Here is a 19,473-nt window from a genome sequence, read left to right on the forward strand (position 1 = left end):
TCAGGGCTGCGAAGGACCCAACTTTGGAACCGGCCTTGGAGGATGTAGCCTGCGAATTTGGACTACGCTATCATCGGCATAAGCCGATGACGTAGCACACAGTGTTCTAATTGTTCAGGTTCACACGCTTGTAACCTACGCTCTCGTATCCTGTACACTTCGACGTGATGTACACTTCAATGAGAATCCTCGGTTATAGTGGAGGTGTTTGGATGGAGCCTAAAATGTAAACAAAAGGGCGGGTATCGCAGATGGAGAATCTTACAACGTAAAAAATGAAACTTGGCCAGTACCTTCCTGTCTGGCCAAGTTTCATTGTGTTGAGCTGTTCATTTCTAGGCTTTTAGGAAGGTATTCCAAAATGAGATTTAAAGTAGGATTTTTCTTACGGGGTTTATTTGTCATTGTTACGTTTCTCGTATTAGCGGTGTTGTGGTCTTCATTAACCAAATTGAGCGCAGGGAATCACTTTGGAGAAAGGGTAAGTAAATGAATCGACGCTCAAATCCCTTCATCCGGAACTCCATCTCTCAGTAATTCCTAAATAAATACAGGTCCGAACCGTCAAAGTGCATCTTGGTCGCGATTTACAGAATTCATATTTCCCATTAAATGTAGCACTATACCGAGTAGAGGGCGCCAATTCTAATTTATGTGTCAGTTATTTCCCGGTGTGGAATTCTACTAATAATCCTTATGTCACATAAGTCAGTGGCAAAACCACGTAATAAATGATCAAACTATATCACCTCCCTAACAATAAGCTAGAGGAGTATTCAATCCATCTTTAGGATGGACTGGATACTCCTTATCTGGTGTCTTGTGTCAAACTCAAGGCCCGGGGGCCAGATACGGCCCGCCACATCATTTTATGTGGCCCGCGAAGACAAATTCTGCATCAAATTTGTGTCATTGCTAGAATTGCAAATTGTCTTCATTTTTAATAATATATATTTTTGAAATATTTGACCAGTTTTCACTCATCTGATTTATTTGTCAGTTTGTTAAGTAGCTTTTACTGTATATATAATATGAGGTGCTCAAACATTTATTTGGGTTGATAGTCATAATGGCCTTCCGAAAGAAGCTATGACTACAATACGGGTGCGTTTCCTATTCAGACTGTACATTTTGCAAGTGAAGTATACACATCCACACTTGTGACGATCTGTGCGCCCATTAGACAGCAATGACTAGGGGGGCACACATAGCACGGATCCGGAAATGGAGGAAAATGTGCAAGTCCTACGCGTTGTGTTCTGCTCTGCATATTTGTGCTATTGGTTCGGATCTATGCTGTTTGTATTCACACCTGAAAGAACCGCACTATAGTTCGTTTGGAAGTAAACTCAGACCACTTGAAAAAGTAGGTCTTAGTCTGTTTCTTTAATCCGCACCAGGATTCATTTGCATGTATTCACACCTGTACAAAAGGTCCGGACCAGCGTTGCAATCGAACCCTGGTCCGTTTAAAGTGGACCAAACAGTCAGGTCTGAATACACCCTATGTCTCCCTGTTGCAACACACCAGTTCAATGCAAATTCAATGAGAGCTGCCTCCATAGGGGTGGGGTGGTGGGCGGTGATTCGGTGTGGGGATGTCCCACTCCTTATCCAATTTGAAAATTAATATTTTTCGTTACCTGTATCAAAGTTTTTAATTAGTTTTACTTTTTCTTTCACGTGTACAGTAAAGAAGACAAAAATGCATTTATCTTCATCATCATTACTGCAATAAACTTTATTCCAATTCTGATCAATTAAGTCATTTTCTAGAGCATTAAGAGTCTCCTGTGACTTGACCCTTTTCCTAATTGTATTGTTGTTCTCCTGTTGTTCATAGTCAGTATTAAAAGTGGTAAATATTGGCAAGTGATCGCTGATATCAGTGACTATAATTTCACTAACAGAATCTCATTAGCTGCATCATTTCTATCTATATACAGAGATGTGTATATATATATATATATATATATATATATATATATATATATATATATATATATATATATATATATATATATATATATATATATATTAGGGGTGTAACGATACATCGATACACATCGATTAATCGATATAATGCTCTACGATTTATTGGCATCGATGCTAAACGTAAACATTGATTTATATCGCCGTGTTTGACCTCGGACATTAGACGCGACTTTATTTTGAAATCTAGTTCATTGTTGCTTGCTTCCTCTTTCTGGGAGCAGTGCGCCCGGCGTTGTTGTGTTGTGAGCAGAGCAGGCACGTGAAAGGGGAGTCGACAACTAGTACGCTGCTCCTGGGCTGGTGCTATGGCTAGTGTCCAAAAAGACGAGGAAATTTGCTCCCCTTTAGGCTTCAAGTCATTCGTTTGGAAGCACTTTGGATTCCAAAGAAAAGATGGCTCAACGGACAAGACACGTGCAGTTTGTAAATCCTGCCATGCGGTGATCAAATATTCAGGGAGCACAAATCTCGCCGCACATTTAAAGAAAAATCACGACATCAAAGTCCAGTGTTAAAATAAGCACTTTGTATACTGCAATACTCTTGTAATTTCCTAAATAAAGAGTTTGCAGTACCTTGTTGATTTTGCGTATGAATTGTTATAAATCAGGATATTGTTCTATATTTTTTATTAAAAAAAAAAATATCGATGGTAGAGCACTATATCGCGATATATCGTGAATGAATCGCAGCAGGCTTTAAGATATCGGCAAATATCGTATCGTAGTTCTTTGTATCGATATTATATCGTATCGTGACAAAACCCGCGATTTACACCCCTAATATATGACGGCTCCCCTTTCACGTGCCTGCTCTGCTCACAACACAACATGCCGCGCACTGCTCCCGGAAAGAGGAAGCAAGCAACAATGAACTGGATTTCAAAATAAAGTTGTGTCTAATGTCCGAGGTCAAAAACGGGCGATATAGATCGATGTTTACGTTTAGCATCGATGCCAACAAATCGTAGAGCGTTATATCGATTAATCGATGTGCATCGACGAATCGTTACACCCCTAATTAACACATCACTTACAAGTATAGTTGACCACTTCACATGTTATTTTTAGTATAGTTGATCACTTCACATGCTTTGATATCTTTATCTTGAACATATTCAAAACATGAAAAATAGAGAGAAAAAAAATCAAATAAAGTAATTAATACTTTAAAGCGCCATATCCTCTGGACATGTCCTCTGTCACCAGGATGATATAAAGGACGAGAAATTTGATCGATGGATTTAATGATTTGGAGTGACACAAATGGTTTGATAATATTGTTGTTTATGTGATAGTTATTTAAAATATAGTTTATATATCGTTGGATGGGCCTGTGGAATAATTTGAACTGCAGCGCGGCACACGTCATTGTTGACAAAGGACAATCGATGGATTTAATGAATTGGAGTGACATAGATGGTTTTATAAACGTGTTATTTATGTAATAGTTTTTTTAAATAACTGAATGTTACGTCAGGCCCATTCTCAGCTCCTCGTTTGTGTTTGTCACGTTAGCATACCGTATCGTTTAGCCTGTTGTTGCTCGTTCATGTCTGTTCTTGGGGTTGGATTTAGTTGAATAAATTGCCCCCCAAAATGCGACTTATACTCCGGAGCGACTTACATGTGTTTTGTTTTCACATTTTTGGGCATTTTATGGCTGGTGCGACTTGTACTCCGGAGCGACCTATAGTCCGTAAATGACGGTAATAGTATAATAACATGCAGAAAACTTTGTATAAATATTGAAACTATAAATATTATACGTGTGTGCGTGTAAGAAGTACTGGTCGGCTAGCGAGTTAGTGGAAAGATGCTAATTCGCGATCGTGTTAACACGCGAAAACAGACCTCTAAAGGAATGTAAACCAACATTTGTAGCAATACTACATTGTCCTAAAGGTTAGACATGTGATCGTTCATTTCTCTTGATAGCAGACCCTCTTACATCGTCAATGACAGCTGTACCACTGTAACATGTATGTACACGTGAAAAAGGAAGTGGTATCGCCTGAAAACGGCTTTCAAAATAAAGCACCCTACCTCAAATTAAAACACGACTGAATACCATAACATGGAGAATTCTTGAATTTGAATATTGTGATAAAGTTCTTTATTTTCTGTAATGCAATTAAAAAAACAAAAGTCATACATTCTGGATTCATTACAAATGAACTGAAATATTGCAAGCCTTTTATTATTTTAATATTGCTGAGTATGGCATACAGCTTAAGAAAACTAAAATATCCTATCTCAAAATATGAGAATATTTCCTCAGACCAAGTAAAAAAAAAAGATTTAAAACAACAAAACAAAATAAAACATTTGAAAGTGTCCATTCATGCACTCAGTACTTGGTTGGGAATCCTTTTGCACAGATTGCTGCATCATTGCAGCGTGGCATGGAGGCAATCAGCCTCTGGGATTGCTGAGGTGTTACGGATGCCCAGGATGCTTAAATGTGGATGCTTTAGCTCATTTGCATTGTTGGGTCTGGTGTCTTTCAGCTTCTTCACAATACCCCACAAATTCTCTATGGGGTTCAGGTCAGGGGAATTGGCAGGCCAATCAAGGACAGTAATGCCATGGTCAGTACACAATTTACTGGTGGTTTTGGCACTGTGGGCAGGTGCCAGATCATGCTGGAAAATGAAAATCATCATCTCCATAGAGCTCTTCAGCAGACGGAAGCATGTAGCGCTCTAAAATCTGCATTTACCCTGGACTTGATGAAACACAGTGGACCAACACCAGCAGCTGACGGCTCCCCAAACCATCGCTGACTGTGGGAACTTCACACTGGATTTCAAGCAACTTTGAAATTGCTCCTCTCCAGCCTTTCTCCAGACTCTGGCGCCTTGACGTCCAAATGAAATACAAAACTTGTTCTCGTCTGAAAAGAGGACTTTGGACCACTCTGCAACTGTCCAGTGCTTCTTTCCCATAGCCAAAGTAAGACGCTTCTTCCCTTGTCTTGATTTCTGAAGTGGCTTGACCATGGGAATACGGCTATTGTAGCCCATTTCCCGGACATGTCTGTGGACAATGGCTTTTGATAGCTGGACTCCAGCTTCAGTCCACTGTCTTTGAAGCTCCCCCAAATTCTGGAAGTGACTCTTCTTCACAATGCTGTTAAGGCTGCAGTCATCTCTCTTGGTTGTGCAGCGTTTCCTGCCACATTTCCCCCTTCCAACAGACTTTTTGTGGATGTGCTTTGAAACTACACTCTGTGAACAGCTTCCTCTTTGAGAAATTTCTTTTTGTGTCTTACCCTCCTGATGGAGAGTGTCAATGAGGGTCCTCTGGACAGCAGTAAGATCAGCAGTCTTCCCCATACTTGTGATTTAGTTTACTGAACCAAGCTGAGTGTTTTTCAAGGCTCAGGAAACCCTTGCAAGTGTTTCGAGTTAATTAGAGGATTCAAGTGATGAGTTAAATACCCTACTAGTATACTTTTTCATGATATTCTAATATTTTGAGTTAGGATATTTGAGTTTTCTTAGCTGTATGCCGTAATCAGCAATATTAAAATAATAAAAGGCTTCCAATATTTAAGTTGGGTTGTAATGAATCCAGGATGTATGACATTTTTGTTTTTTTAATTGCATTACAGAAAATAAAGAACTTTATCACAATATTCTAATTTTCTGAGACAGTCCTATGTGACGTGCGGGGAGGTTCATGACTGGGGAGGCACTGATGTCAACCCCCCCCCCCCCCCCCGTAAAATTTGTCCGTTACCTAATCGTGTCACAAAAAAGGTTGAGGGACGCTGCTCTAGTGTGGCTTATTCATTTTTTAATTTGAACTATTTTCATTAAAATATATCAGCTTTCTTCACACATAAAAACACTCAAAAAAGCACATGGAATCAAAAACTTGTTTTCAATTGTGCGTACCACTCCGTTCCGAAGTCCCGTTGTCGGAATCAAACCTTTTAACTCCAGAGTTGCTCTTCCTTTACCGATGACCTCCTGCTTCGATCGAAAATCCATAGTTGAAAATCGTTTGGATATGTAATCCTCCATTGTAAAACAAAATGTAAAAATGAAAAAAACAGAAAACAAAACGAATGTAAAACAAAATAAGTGGATGACTGCTCCTCAGTAGTTCACTGTAAATTTGAACTAGAGATCTCTTATTCTACAGGTAGGCGCATGACGCATCCCGGGATCACTAGCACCCCCTGCCATACGGCTCAAGAACCTTTTTTCGTAGCCTCCGTTAGGTATCTTTTCAAAGCTCTTTTGTTCATCTAAAGAAACACAACCTTACAACCTTAGATGACAAAAAATACAAGATATTATATACGTCAGCTTAACTACGGAAATGAGTTAATATAGCCACAGTGTTTGAACACTTAAACAGGGACATAAAGACAGAGAGCAGTTCTGTCTACCTGCATAGCCTGTCAACATAGGCTGCCGTGTGATTACGCAATCCTCAGAGATATATATATATATATAGATATATATATATCAGGGACGTGCGGCTACGCCTCCCCTGCCATCATGAAAAACAAATTCAATTGTTTTTATTATTTATTATATATATATACCGTATTTTCCGGACTATAAGACGTGTTTTTTTTTCATAGTTTGGGTGGGGCGGGGCGGGGCGACTTATACTGAGGAGCGACTTATACGTGGATTTTTTCACAAATTTTCAAAATAAAAATAAAAAAAGTGAAACCGCGATGTAGCAAAGGGATTACTCTAATTTGAATTTCAAGTGACGTCGGTGGCGCGGCGCCGCGGTTGTTTACATAAAGGACAAAGATTCGAACACGGGATGACGAAGATGACGAAGGGCCCCACGTACTCCCGGCATCATTAGCGGCTTTGTTTGTAAGTGACACGGAGGACGAAGAGTTTGAAGGATTTAATGATTTGGAGTAACACAGAAGGTTTGAAAAACTATTATGGCTTTTACGCACGCCCGGTTCTACTCTACGGAGCTCTCTTTCACCGCCGTAGAAGTCGGGGGCCGGCGCTCGGCCCCACTTTTCAGTTTTTTATTTGTTAAAAAAGTTTAAATTATCCAATAAATTTCGTTCCACTTCGCGATTGTGTCCCACTTGTTGTTGATTCTTGACGAAAAATTAAAATTTTATATCTTTATGTTTGAAGCCTAAAATGTGGCGAAATGTTGAAAGGTTCAAGGGGGCCGAATACTTTCGCAAGGCACTGTATATACTATATACCGTTTTTGTCCGTGTATAATGCGCCCCCATGTATAATACGCACCCTAAAAATGGCATGTTGATGCTGGAAAAAAGCCTGTACCCATGTATAATACGCACCCAATTTTTTTATTTTTATTTTATTTTTATTTTTTTAAGTCCCAATGATCGTCACACACGCAGGGAGGCAATGGGTCCCATTTTTATAGTCTTTGGTATGGTCTTAACTAGGCTGGATTTAATTTTTTTTGTTGGCGTTGATTTCTCCGACTGCCCGTAAAGGCACCACCGCGATCAGTGCGGACATGTGAAAAAGGCGTGTGCACGTGAAAAAGGCGGCTCTGTATGGGAGAGACGTTGAAGAGGAATAAAAACACCCTTGGAAACCAAAACTTGCCCCTCGTCGTGACTCGGAGCCGCAACAAATGTTTCGGATTTGTGTAGGGTGCATTGTGACAGCAAACGAGCAGGTGATCGAGCAAGCGTCTGATACGAGAGCATTGCGGTCGTATGGAGCGTGTTTGAAGTGAACAGCAGAGACGAAAGGAACAAGGCAAAGTGTTGTGAAATAAAATATTACCTGTAATACGCATTTTGTTATTTGCTGATTGTATTAAACTATCATATTCATTGTCAGTCAAGAAGAGAAGAGGACTATTCGCATCGGATCCATAGTGCGCATGCACAGTGATACTGCCTCGGTATGACGTCCGGTCCGCGATGGAGATTAAAAAACAAACAATATTTGACAATAACACACCATCAAGGATTGCACAATCGCATCAAACGATGTGTAGTCAATTATGATTTTTACTGACTAAGTGTGTTGGGCAGGATGGCTGCATGCGATGCGCGATTGACAACAAACAAGAAGAAAGGTGATTTCAAGTTTTATTTCGATGGAGATTTGTCATGTCTCGTCCCCAGTTTTGCTATGTGTCTAGGTTGCCATAGTTTCTGTTCGCGTCGCCCCTCCCTTCTTGTGTCACTTCAATCAATGTAACGTGTTTTGTATTTTAGTCCTGTCTGCCCCTCGCTCACCGTCGGATCATTGCATGTGTTACTGTCATGATGTCTGTTTGGTTTCTGTTCCTGTCTTTGGCAATGTCACCCTGTCTTTTTGTTGCACGTCTTTGTCGGCCAGGTCTGTTGTTGGTTTTGTTGTACCATGATTTTCTTAAAAAAAATAAAAAAATAATAAATAAAATTACATTTTTTCTTTTTTTTTTTTAAATTGTACCCATGTATAATGCGCACCCCAGATTTTAGGACAATAAATTAGTCAAATTTTGCGCATTATATACGGAAAGAAACGGTACTCCTTGTAGCATGTAACGATACCCAAAAAGAGGAGTTTCTTTGCATCAAGGTTTATGCGCTCACGTAATTATATTGTTGCTTTTTGGTGAAGTGAGTGAGTGTTCCGTCTGTACGACTGGTCTTTGAATGCACCCCGCTTGAATGGCAGAACGCGGATGAATTTAAAGAGATCAAATGAGAATAATCCTTTATAAAAATTAAAATTGACTGACGCAAACGTGAGTTCTTTATGTTTTTATTGAAAACAACATAGTGCTGACGCTGTACGACATCGGTTTTTCGCTTTCTAAATAAGGTGTGCGCGCTCCCGCGGCAGGGGGAACCAAATCTAGCACAACACCTGTATCATATCCGAGGGGCCACTCGGCACGGAAAGTGACTCTGACAGTGAAGAAAGGGAACCTGGCATGTCTGTTGGAGATTTAGCGCTGCTGTTCAATTCGGAATCAGAGGATGAGGACTTCGATGGGTTTAATTGATGACCATTTCCATTCATAAAAATGTGAAGCCCAAACTCAGTTTTGCCTCTGCTTCATTTTTAAATACGCACACTTGTATGTTCGTGTGTGTGCGTGTTGTTGTTGTTGCCATGAGAACGTTTACGGGGGAAGTGTGGGCGTGGATTTGAAGTGCACCCGTGTGTGTGTGTGTGTGTGTGTGCGTGTGTGTTGTTGTAAGGCGGATGTAGTTGAGAGCGCCATGAGAACGTTAAAGGGTGTGGGTGTGGGTGTGGATTGTATATATAAAACTCTATGCCCTGTGAGCCCTTGCGCCCTATGTGTGTGTTAAACACAGTCACGGCACACAACTGATACTGTGCCTTTTATTACAGTGCGCCTTTTGAACGTGAAAATACGGAATATCAGTATCTATCGCCGCATCAATAGTGTGCCACTCAAACGTTTGTATAAAAAAATAACGTGCATTCTTGTTTTTTTAATGTCATTCTTTAGAGATTTAAATGTATACCGTAATTTTTGGACTATAAGTCGCTCGGAGTATAAGTCGCATCAGCCATAAAATGCCCAAAAAAGTGAAAAAAACCCAACATATACCGTATTTTCCGCCCTATTAGGCGCACCGGGGTATAAGGCGCACCTTCAATGAACGGCCCGTTTTAAAACTTTGTCCATATACCGTTTTTTTCTGTGTATAGTGCGCAAAATTTAACGAATTTATTGTCCTAAAATCTGGGGTGCGTATTATACATGGGTACAAAAATTTTTAAATTTTTTTTTTAAAATTTTTTTTTTTAATTTTTTTTTTTTTAAATCTTTTTTTTTAGAAAACAAAACAAACAACAGGACTGACCGACAAAGTCGTGGAACAAAAAGACAGGGTGACATTACCAAAGACAGGAACAGAAAGCAAACAGACATCATGACAGTAACACATGCAATGATCCGACGGTGAGCGAGGGGCAGACAGGACTTAAATACAAAACACGTTACATCGATTGAGGTGACACAGGAAGAGAGGGGCGACGCGAACAGAAACTATGGCAACCTAGACACATAGCAAAACTGGGGACGAGACATGACAAATGTCCCTCGAAATGAAACTTGAAATCACCAAGTTTTGGTTTCCAAGGGTGTTTTTATTCCTCTTCGACGTCTCTCCCATACAGAGCCGCCTTTTTCACGTCCGCACGCCTCTTTCCCGTGCACGCACGGAGCGCGGTGGTGCGTTTATGGGCAGTCGGAGAAATCAACGCTAACAAAAAAAATTACATCCAGCCTAGTTAAGACCATACCAAAGACTATAAAGATTGGACCCATTGCCTCCCTGCGTGTGTGACGATCATTGGGACTTAAAAAAAAAAAAATCATAAAAAAATTCATAAAAAAAAATTCATAAAAAAAAATTCATAAAAAAAAATTCATAAAAAAAAATTCATAAAAAAAAATTCATAAAAATTGGGTGCGTATTATACATGGGTACAGGCTTTTTTCCAGCATCAGCATGCCATTTTTAGGGTGCGTATTATACATGGGGGCGCACTATACACGGAAAAAAACGGTATAAGGCGCACCGGCCTATAAGGCGAATAAAATAGAAGCTTTACTGCAACAAACTGAGGTTGACTAGGGTTGCGGTATGCACCCACTAGCCAATAACCAACGAACCCTCTGTAAACAATCGCGTTTCTCAAACGATCTCCTATAAAATGATTGGAACTGACTAAAGTTCAATCTAACGCATTGGTACTACTTACCTATGTTTCCCTTCCATATCGATCCGTAGATTTACTCGAAACATTAACAGAGCAGCCTATTTTGACATGAAATAGCCTCGCGCGTATAGCAGCTATCGTTATAGCATTAGCCATCCGCAAAAACACATGACCCTCAGCTCGCAATCTCCCATGAGCCTCAGCAAAGTGTAAAGAATCGCGTTTCTCAAACGAGCTCCTATAAAATGATCAGAACTGACTAAAGTTCGATCTAACGCATTGGTACTACTTACCTATGTTTCCCTTCCATATCGATCCGTAGATTTACTCGAAACATGAACAGAGCGGCAGATTTTGACATGAAATAGCCTCGCGCGTATAGCAGCTATCGTTATAGCATTAGCCATCCGCAAAAACCCATGACCCTCAGCTCGCAATCTCCCATGAGCCTCAGCAAAGTGTAAACACTCGCGTTTCTCAAACGAGCTCCTATAAAATGATCAGAACTGACTAAAGTTCGATCTAACGCATTGGTACTACTTACCTATGTTTCCCTTCCATATCGATCCGTAGATTTACTCGAAACATGAACAGAGCGGCCTATTTTGACATGAAATAGCCTCGCGCGTATAGCAGCTATCGTTATAGCATTAGCCATCCGCAAAAACCCATGACCCTCAGCTCGCAATCTCCCATGAGCCTCAGCAAAGTGTAAACAATCGCGTTTCTCAAACGAGCTCCTATAAAATGATCAGAACTGACTAAAGTTCGATCTAACGCATTGGTACTACTTACCTGTTTCCCTTCCATATTGATCCGTAGATTTACTCGAAACATGAACAGAGCAGCCTATTTTGACATGAAATAGCCTCGCGCGTATAGCAGCTATTGTTATAGCATTAGCCATCCGCAAAAACCCATGAGCCTCAGCTCGCAATCTCCCATGAGCCTCAGCAAAGTGTAAACAATCCCGCTTCTCAAACGAGCTCCTATAAAATGATCAGAACTGACTAAAGTTCGATCTAACGCATTGGTACTACTTACCTATGTTTCCCTTCCATATCGATCCGTATATTTTCTCGAAACATGAACAGAGCGGCCTATTTTGACATGAAATAGCCTCGCGCGTATAGCAGGTATCGTTATAGCATTAGCCATCTGCAAAAACCCATGACCCTCAGTTCGCAATCTCCTATGAGCCTCAGCAAAGTGTAAACAATCGCGTTTCTCAAACGAGCTCCTATAAAATGATCAGAACTGACTAAAGTTCGATCTAACGCATTGGTACCACTTACCTATGTTTCCCTTCCATATCGATCCGTAGATTTACCCGAAACATTAACGGAGCAGCCTTTTTCGAAATGAAATAGCCTCGCGGGTACAACAGCTATTCGGTGACGCCCCCTGACTACAGTTACCGTAATGTTGGGAAGCGATGCGACCTTGTAATTTACTAGTCGTACTAAAACATTTTGGCAGAGCACTGTGCACAACCAGTATGGATCAACAAATTCATCACTTGATCCATATATAAGGCACACCGGACTATAAGGAGCACTGTTGACTTTTGATAACAATTTAGGTTTTTAGGTGCGCCTTATAGGGCGGAAAATACGGTATAAGTTGCTCCGGAGTATAAGTCGCATTTTGGGGGGCAATTTATTCGACAAAATCCAACACCAAGAACAGTCACGAACAACAGGCTAAACGATACGGTATGCTAACGTGACAAACACAAACAAGGAGCTGAGAACGGGCCTGATGTAACATTCAGTTATTTAAAAAAAACTATTACATAAATAACACGTTTATAAAACCATCTGTGTCACTCCAATTCATTAAATCCATCGATCGTCCTTTGTCAACAATGGGTGCGTGCCGCTGATGGCGCTTGCACTTCAAAATATTCCACAGGCCCGTATAACGATATATAAATTAGATATCAAAGAACTATTATATAAGCAATATTATCAAACCATCTGTGCACTCTAAATCATTAAATCCATTGATCAAATTCCTCGTCCTTTGTCAACAACGCTGTGCGTGCGCCCTGACGTCAGCCTCGTTCTTATTCCACAGATCTACTATATAACTATATTGTTACGTGAGGCCCGTTCCCAACTCTTCGTTTGTGTTTATGTCACGTTAGCATACCTATCGTTTAGCCTGTTGTTGCTCGTTCATGTTTGTTCTTGGTGTTGGATCTTGTCGAATAAATGTCCCCCCAAAATGCGACTTGTCTCTGGAGCGACTTATATGTTTTTTTTTACGTTATTGTGCATTTTATGGCTAATGCGACCTGTATCCCGCAGCGACTTTTAGTCCGAAAATTACGGTAGTTACAATAATAATAAAAAAAAAAGATTTGAATGATTTGTCTCATTCTCATGTTTTTATATCACAAAAACATTTTGAACAGAGATGTGTGTATTTACTGATGCTGTTTTATGTAGATTTGAGTACAAATCAAAAGCGTAATTATGATTTCCATATCTATCTATTACAGGTAGATGCATTACTGCCCCAAGAAGACCCAGTATACCATTTTAAGCCTGTAATACCTTGGCCACATGTGGAAGGTATTGAAGTTGACCTCAACTCAACCATACTGAAGCATGGTGAGATAGTATCAATTTATCCATTTTGTTGATATTGTATGCTTGCTTTCAAACATATCCCTGTCTATCACCGATGCCATAGTTTGGTTTACATTGCTGGTAGAAAATCTGATTTATTCCCAGTAAGAGATGGCCAAGGCTGGTTTGAAGCTGTTTGGATAAAAATCAGCACCTCCAAATTTGAGACCATGGTCCTCAGTTGGAAATGCAAAAAGTGAAAGTTTAGAAAAAACCCGGCAAACAAATTTGAAATTTGGAACGAAATAAAAACTACAGGTTAGTAACCCTCACTTCTATTCAGGGTATTGAAGGTGGCCAGTTGCATACCTTCAACCTGAATCCAGACTCTCATTGGAATCTATAGGAAGCATTTAGAGGCTGTTATTTCTGCAGAAGGAGAATCTACTAAATATTCAAAGTCAAAGTCTGCTTTATTGTCAATTTCTTCACATGTCAAGACATACAAAGAGATCGAAATTGCGTTTCCTACTATCCCACGGTGACAAGACATATTACACCCAATTGGTCCACAGACAAACAAAACATTCAAGTAAACAATACAAAAAATGAACATGAGAAGGCACATACAATGAATAAATAAGAGCAATCAATGAATAAATAAGAGCAACATGGTTGAAATGGAGCAATGGTGCATACAGCAGACAGACAGTATATAGCGCAAAAATACAGGAGGAGTAGTGCAAGTGGAGTAGTGCAAGGCAGCCATCGTGGCCCAAAAGAGCAGGATGTTATGCAGTCGAGTGGGGAGAGAGTTCAGGATCCTAATAGCCTGGAGTATGAAGCTGTTGGTGAGTCTGGTGGTGCGGGAGCACAGGCTTCTGTACCTCTTCCCAGAGGGCAGTAGATCAAACAAAGTGTGAGCGGTGTGACTCACATCACTCACAATAAACTTCATTTCACTTTTCAAATATCACTGTGTTTGTCTGCTATATGATATATTTAAAGCGTATGTAACCTGCACCTTTAATATGCTCTAAAAACCACTCCTGAATGTTCGATTATATCCACCTGTATCCAAATAATATTATAGAATTTGAAATAAAATTGCATTCGTGAGCCAAACGCAGTCAATTTGTGTGTATTTCTTGATCTTCCCCGCCCCTGTCATGAACCGCTACATTCTGGATCACGTGGTACCGTGACGTAGAAGTTAGGACTCCTCCCATTGTTTACCGATTGATAGCGCGAAGAACTACACATATTCCTGGTGTTTTGTCTCCAATACGTCACACATAAGCTTCATTTAGCGTGCGCGGGCGCGTGTGTGTGTGTGTATATATGTATGCTGGAGCCTATCCCAGCTGTCATCGGGCAGTAGGTGGTAGGTGAACCTGTTGCCAGCCAATCCCAAGGCACACAGAGACGAACAATCACCCACACTCACACCTTTGGACAATTTGGGGTACTCAATCAGCCCACCAAACATGTTTTGAGGATGTGGGAGGAAACTTGAGTACCTGTAGAAAACCCACACAGGCACGGGGAGAGCATGCAAACTCCACACAGGGAGGGCCGGAGTTGGAATTGAACTCACACCCCATCCTAGTATAGCATGCCTAGTATAGAGTATATATACCGTATTGGCCCGAATACAAGACGACCCTGATTATAAGAAGACCACCTCTTTTTCAAGACTAAAGTTTGAAAAAAGACTTTTTGAACACCAAATTTAATTGTTATACAGAAAATAATTACAGTACATCTGAAACAAATGATTCTAACAATATACTCAAGAGAAAAAGCATTTTATTTTGCCTCATTTAAATCATGCAAAAACTGTATATTGTAGTGGTGTCAAACATATGGCCCGCGGGCCGGAACCGGCCCGCAAGAAGGTTTGATCAGGCCCGCGTTCGATCAGGCCCACAGGATAATTTAAAAGTGAAAAAATGCTATGGGGCACACTGATTTGATCAGAGTAGAAGACAACAATGTCCTGATCAGAGAAGACAGACCCAACACAGCAGACGGTAGCAATGCGCCAACTGCTGCTTGTTACGACGTTGTTTCTACCCTGGTCTCTACCCCTCCCCTACACCCTCATTAGCCAAAATGCCATTAGCCAAACGGAGAAAAGCAGATACGGAGTGTAGAATTTTCAATGAAAAATGGACCACGTCTTATTTATTTATAGATAAGCACGGAAAACCTTAGTGCTTTGTGTGTTCGCAACAAGTTTCAGTATTGAAGGAATATAATATTCAATGCCACTACAAGACTCTTCACAGCAAAAATTATGATGGCTTGCAAGGACAACTGAGAAGAGATAAGATCAACGAATTGCAGGCGGGTCTTAGAAAACAGCAGTCAACTTTCATCCAGAGCCGACAAGTCCGTGAAACAGCGGTAAAAGCCAGCTACCTGATTGCCAGCGAAATAGCATTAGCTTCAAAGCCGTATTCCGATAGTGACTTTGTTAAACGATGCATGATGAACGCGGCTGAACTTGTATGTCCCGAGAAGCGACAAGCTTTTACTAATACCATTTTTTTCCATGTATAATGCGCCCCCATGTATAATACGCACCCTAAAAATGGCATGTCGATGCTGGAAAAAAGCCTGTACCCATGTATAATACGCACCCAAATTTTGACTCCTACTTAAGTCCGTAAACGTAAAATCATTTTAGAAAAAAGATCATCTTTGGGAACAACCGGATGTTATTCTGCCGGTCAGTATCACTGCGCATGCGCTAGCAAACTCGATACCGAAGAAATGTTTCGGATTTGTGTAGGGTACATTGTGACAGCAAACAAGCAGGTGATCGAGCAAGCGTCTGATACGAGAGCATTGTGTTCGTATGGAGCGTGTTTGAAGTGAACAGCAGACAAGAAAGCGCATCTGTAATGGCGGCCTCTGTATCCTATCCGGATTAAAAAAAAAAAGAAATTATACATATATTTTTTTGTACCCATGTATAATGCGCACACCAGATTTTAGGACAATAAATTAGTTACATTTTGCGCATTGTACATGGAAAAAAACGGTATTAGCCTGACTAGGAATACTATAGCAGAGAAGATTTCGGACCTATCGTCAGATTTAGACAGCCAATTGAAACAGAGAGTCAAGTCATTTATTGCATTATCCGTTGCAATTGATGAGAGTGGCACAACTGGCCTTATTTATTCGTGGAGTTGATGAGACATTGACTGTTAGACTGTTAATAGTTTCTTGAGTTGGTGCCAATGATGGACACCACAACAGTCGAAGACATGCAGATTTGAAGGTCAAATTTGCCTCCGTAGGTCTGGACAAATTTTATCAGTATCTACTGTTAGAGTGGTGCTCACGCTAACTTATTTTGCAAGAACCACACTTGCAAATGGAGAGGTCATTCGTCGCTGTGCATACAGCGATGATCGTACGAAGTCTGACTCAGGCCTCTTGCAAGAGCATATTTATTGAGAGAAACAGGATGGGGGTGAGAGTGGAAGGGATGGGGGTGAACCCCTGGCCTCTGGTCAAATCATAGCAGGGAGTGTTTTATGTTGTGTAAACGGAACAACTTTGATTGCTTCCTCTGCAGCTGGTCAATCAGTTCAAAGGATCTTAGCACTTTGTTCTACTACTTTGTTAAGACAGGATACGTTTGGTTAATTATTACAGGTTATATTCCAACATAAGCATAGGATCAAACTAATCTATTAACCCTAACACATTCCTCCTGTTTATCATATGATTATGTTACCCCAATCAACAAACACAAGCAAGAAAATACAATGAAGAAAGAAGAACAGTAAAATATATATAAATAAATTTAAAAAAAACACAGAAACAGTACATCATTGTATCCAACACTTGCGAGGCGTTTTCGATGGTCAAATCATCAAGTTTCTGTAAAACATGCTCGGCTAAACAGCATCTACGCAATCTATGTTTCGCAGCACATTATAGTCATCACATCCAACATGCCTGAGAAGTTGTATTCGCACCTGTGCTACGCTAGAAGACACAACCCTCGTCACAGCAGACTTCAAACATGGGATAACACAGGTCGTAAACAAGCACAACAATACCAGCACAGCAAGCACAGGCACCACAAGTTTCAACAGCAACTGCCACCAGGCGCCAGGGAATAGCCAAAAGAAATCCCATTGATGTGGGAGTTTATCCTCCGACATGGCCTGCTGTAAATTCCTCAGTGAGTTCATGGCATTCTTGATGTGCGTATCGTTATCTCCTGGAATGTATGTGCAACAGGACGTCCCAATAATGTGGCACACCACCTTGTGCTGCAGTCGTCAAGTCCAGAACCATCCTGTTTTGCAAGATCATCAGTCCAATAGCCTGAATCTCTCTATTTTGTCCATCATTGACTTGCAGTGAGAGATTCACAAAGGATTGAAAACGATAGTTCAGTGTCTCGATGAAGAGGGATTGTTTTCCAACTCCGATCCAAGGAAAAAGCATGTGAACGACTTTGTCTCCGGACCACACTTTATGGCTGTCAGGGGCATTCGTACCCCAAACGGGATGTGATGTGGTTCAAAGGTCGTAACAGCCCTGCGTCGACGTCCAAAAGAGTTGTGTGCCATCGTCAGCTGATGATGTTGTATCCTGTAGGTGTGGTCTGTCACCCACACAGGCGCGCACAGTTAGCGGGCAACATCGGATAAACCTTGTGACCACAAAGCCACCAGCCATTCTGTATGAAGTATGTTCCGTTTGATGGTGCAGCCATGTTGGTCGGAGAGCCCTCACCACTTGAAATGGCTCTCTTATCCTGACACTCAGCGGTGATGTCCAAAGCTCCCATCCAGTTACCTCATGGTAGCAGTCGTCGTCAATGCATTCGTGGGTCTCATTTCCTTGGATGTAACACGTGTAGTTCACTCTCTATGTAGGCCACCTGCGGCAATGTTCGTCTTTTAACAGTCACATTGAGAATTGTCCAGAAAAGCTGATCACAGGTACCTTCTGCAAGTCCAGGGTGGAAAGGGTCGGCATCACTGACACTGCACGGTGTTGATATCCAACTCCACCCATAGAGGCCATGCATTTTGCTTCAGTGACAGTCATTGCTCTGGCCTCCAGGTGAACTTGCGTGGAGGAAGGGGGGTGTTTGGAACACACATAGCATCCTTCCTGTGTGTGGGATCTCACAGTGAATTTAACATACCGATACCAAGTGTAGGTTTCGTATGGGTTTCTGGGGTCCCATGACCAGTCCTCAAAGTTCTCATCATGTCGACATTGTAACTTGGTCTATTCAGATGAGCCCATCGACCATAGCACGCTCCAACCACAACGCAGCAGAGGATCCACCTGGCATGTGGAGCCCCGTTGCTACTAGGATGGCAGAGACACCGAGACATACCCTCGCCTAGTAGAGTGGAGATTGCTGGATTCCTCACCAACATTGAGACGCCCCACCCTAAACGATGCGGCCCCTTTGTAGTCAGACGTCTCCACGACTTTGAAATGAGGGGTCCAGCACTCTGCAACTTGCAGTGGCTGAAGTGAATCCAGCTGGGCCGTTCAGCAATTTTTACTGCGGTGGGGGTAGTCAGCAAGACTTGGAATGATCCCTCCCACCGTGGACTGGCCCAGTTCTTTCTTTTGATGACCTTGATGTAGACCCAGTCTCCTGGCTTGATGGGGTTGTCAACCTGTGAGGACGAAAGATCAGGTGGCAGTAAATTTGCATTTGACATATCTTTCAGTCTGAACGTTCTGATCATGTAGTCTGCTAAAGACTGTTCTTCATCTGCTTTTTGTAAATCTGCAGGGAACACAGGTAATCTATATGGTCTCCAAAAGGTGTTAACACTTCTGAAGTGGGAGTGATTCTCACATAGAGCTTCACTAAGTCTAGACACTCTGGCCAAGCTCTGCCTGTTGTTTCCATGCATTTTTTCAACCTGCTTTTGATAGTGGCGTTCGCACGTTCAACCAAGCCAGCACTCTGAGGGTGCCAAGCGCAGTGATTCTTTTAATGTTATCCCAAGTTGTACAGTCATGTTCCGTACAACTTGGTTCACACTTCATCTGTGCCTGTTTTGTGAGCAGCACATTTTCACACAGCTAGTTTTACCAGGTAAATGGATGGTCTGCAACAAGTCTTTTAACAAGGAGACATGGGTAACCGGCTTACCGGTTGATGTTGTCATCCCTTTGCGCTCCCATTATTTTGCAAAATAGAACAGAGTAGAAAACGCA

General features: G+C 41.3%; 1 protein-coding gene across 6 annotated transcripts in view; it reads left to right on the forward strand.

The window, feature by feature from the left end:
* The first annotated feature begins 232 nt into the window (after window positions 1–232).
* The window catches only part of LOC133151703 (N-acetylgalactosaminyltransferase 7-like), a 256,760-nt gene continuing 237,519 nt past the window's right edge, over window positions 233–19,473 (forward strand). For all 6 annotated transcript variants that reach the window (XM_061274943.1, XM_061274945.1, XM_061274948.1 and 3 more), the window contains exons 1-2: window positions 233–481; window positions 13,179–13,290. In XM_061274943.1, coding sequence (XP_061130927.1) covers window positions 362–481; window positions 13,179–13,290 — 232 coding nt within the window. In that variant the 5' untranslated portion in view covers window positions 233–361. The remainder of the gene's footprint in view (window positions 482–13,178; window positions 13,291–19,473) is intronic.

The sequence above is a fragment of the Syngnathus typhle genome, linkage group LG3 (assembly GCF_033458585.1).
Source record: "Syngnathus typhle isolate RoL2023-S1 ecotype Sweden linkage group LG3, RoL_Styp_1.0, whole genome shotgun sequence".
In the NCBI taxonomy this organism is placed as follows: Eukaryota; Metazoa; Chordata; class Actinopteri; order Syngnathiformes; family Syngnathidae; genus Syngnathus; species Syngnathus typhle.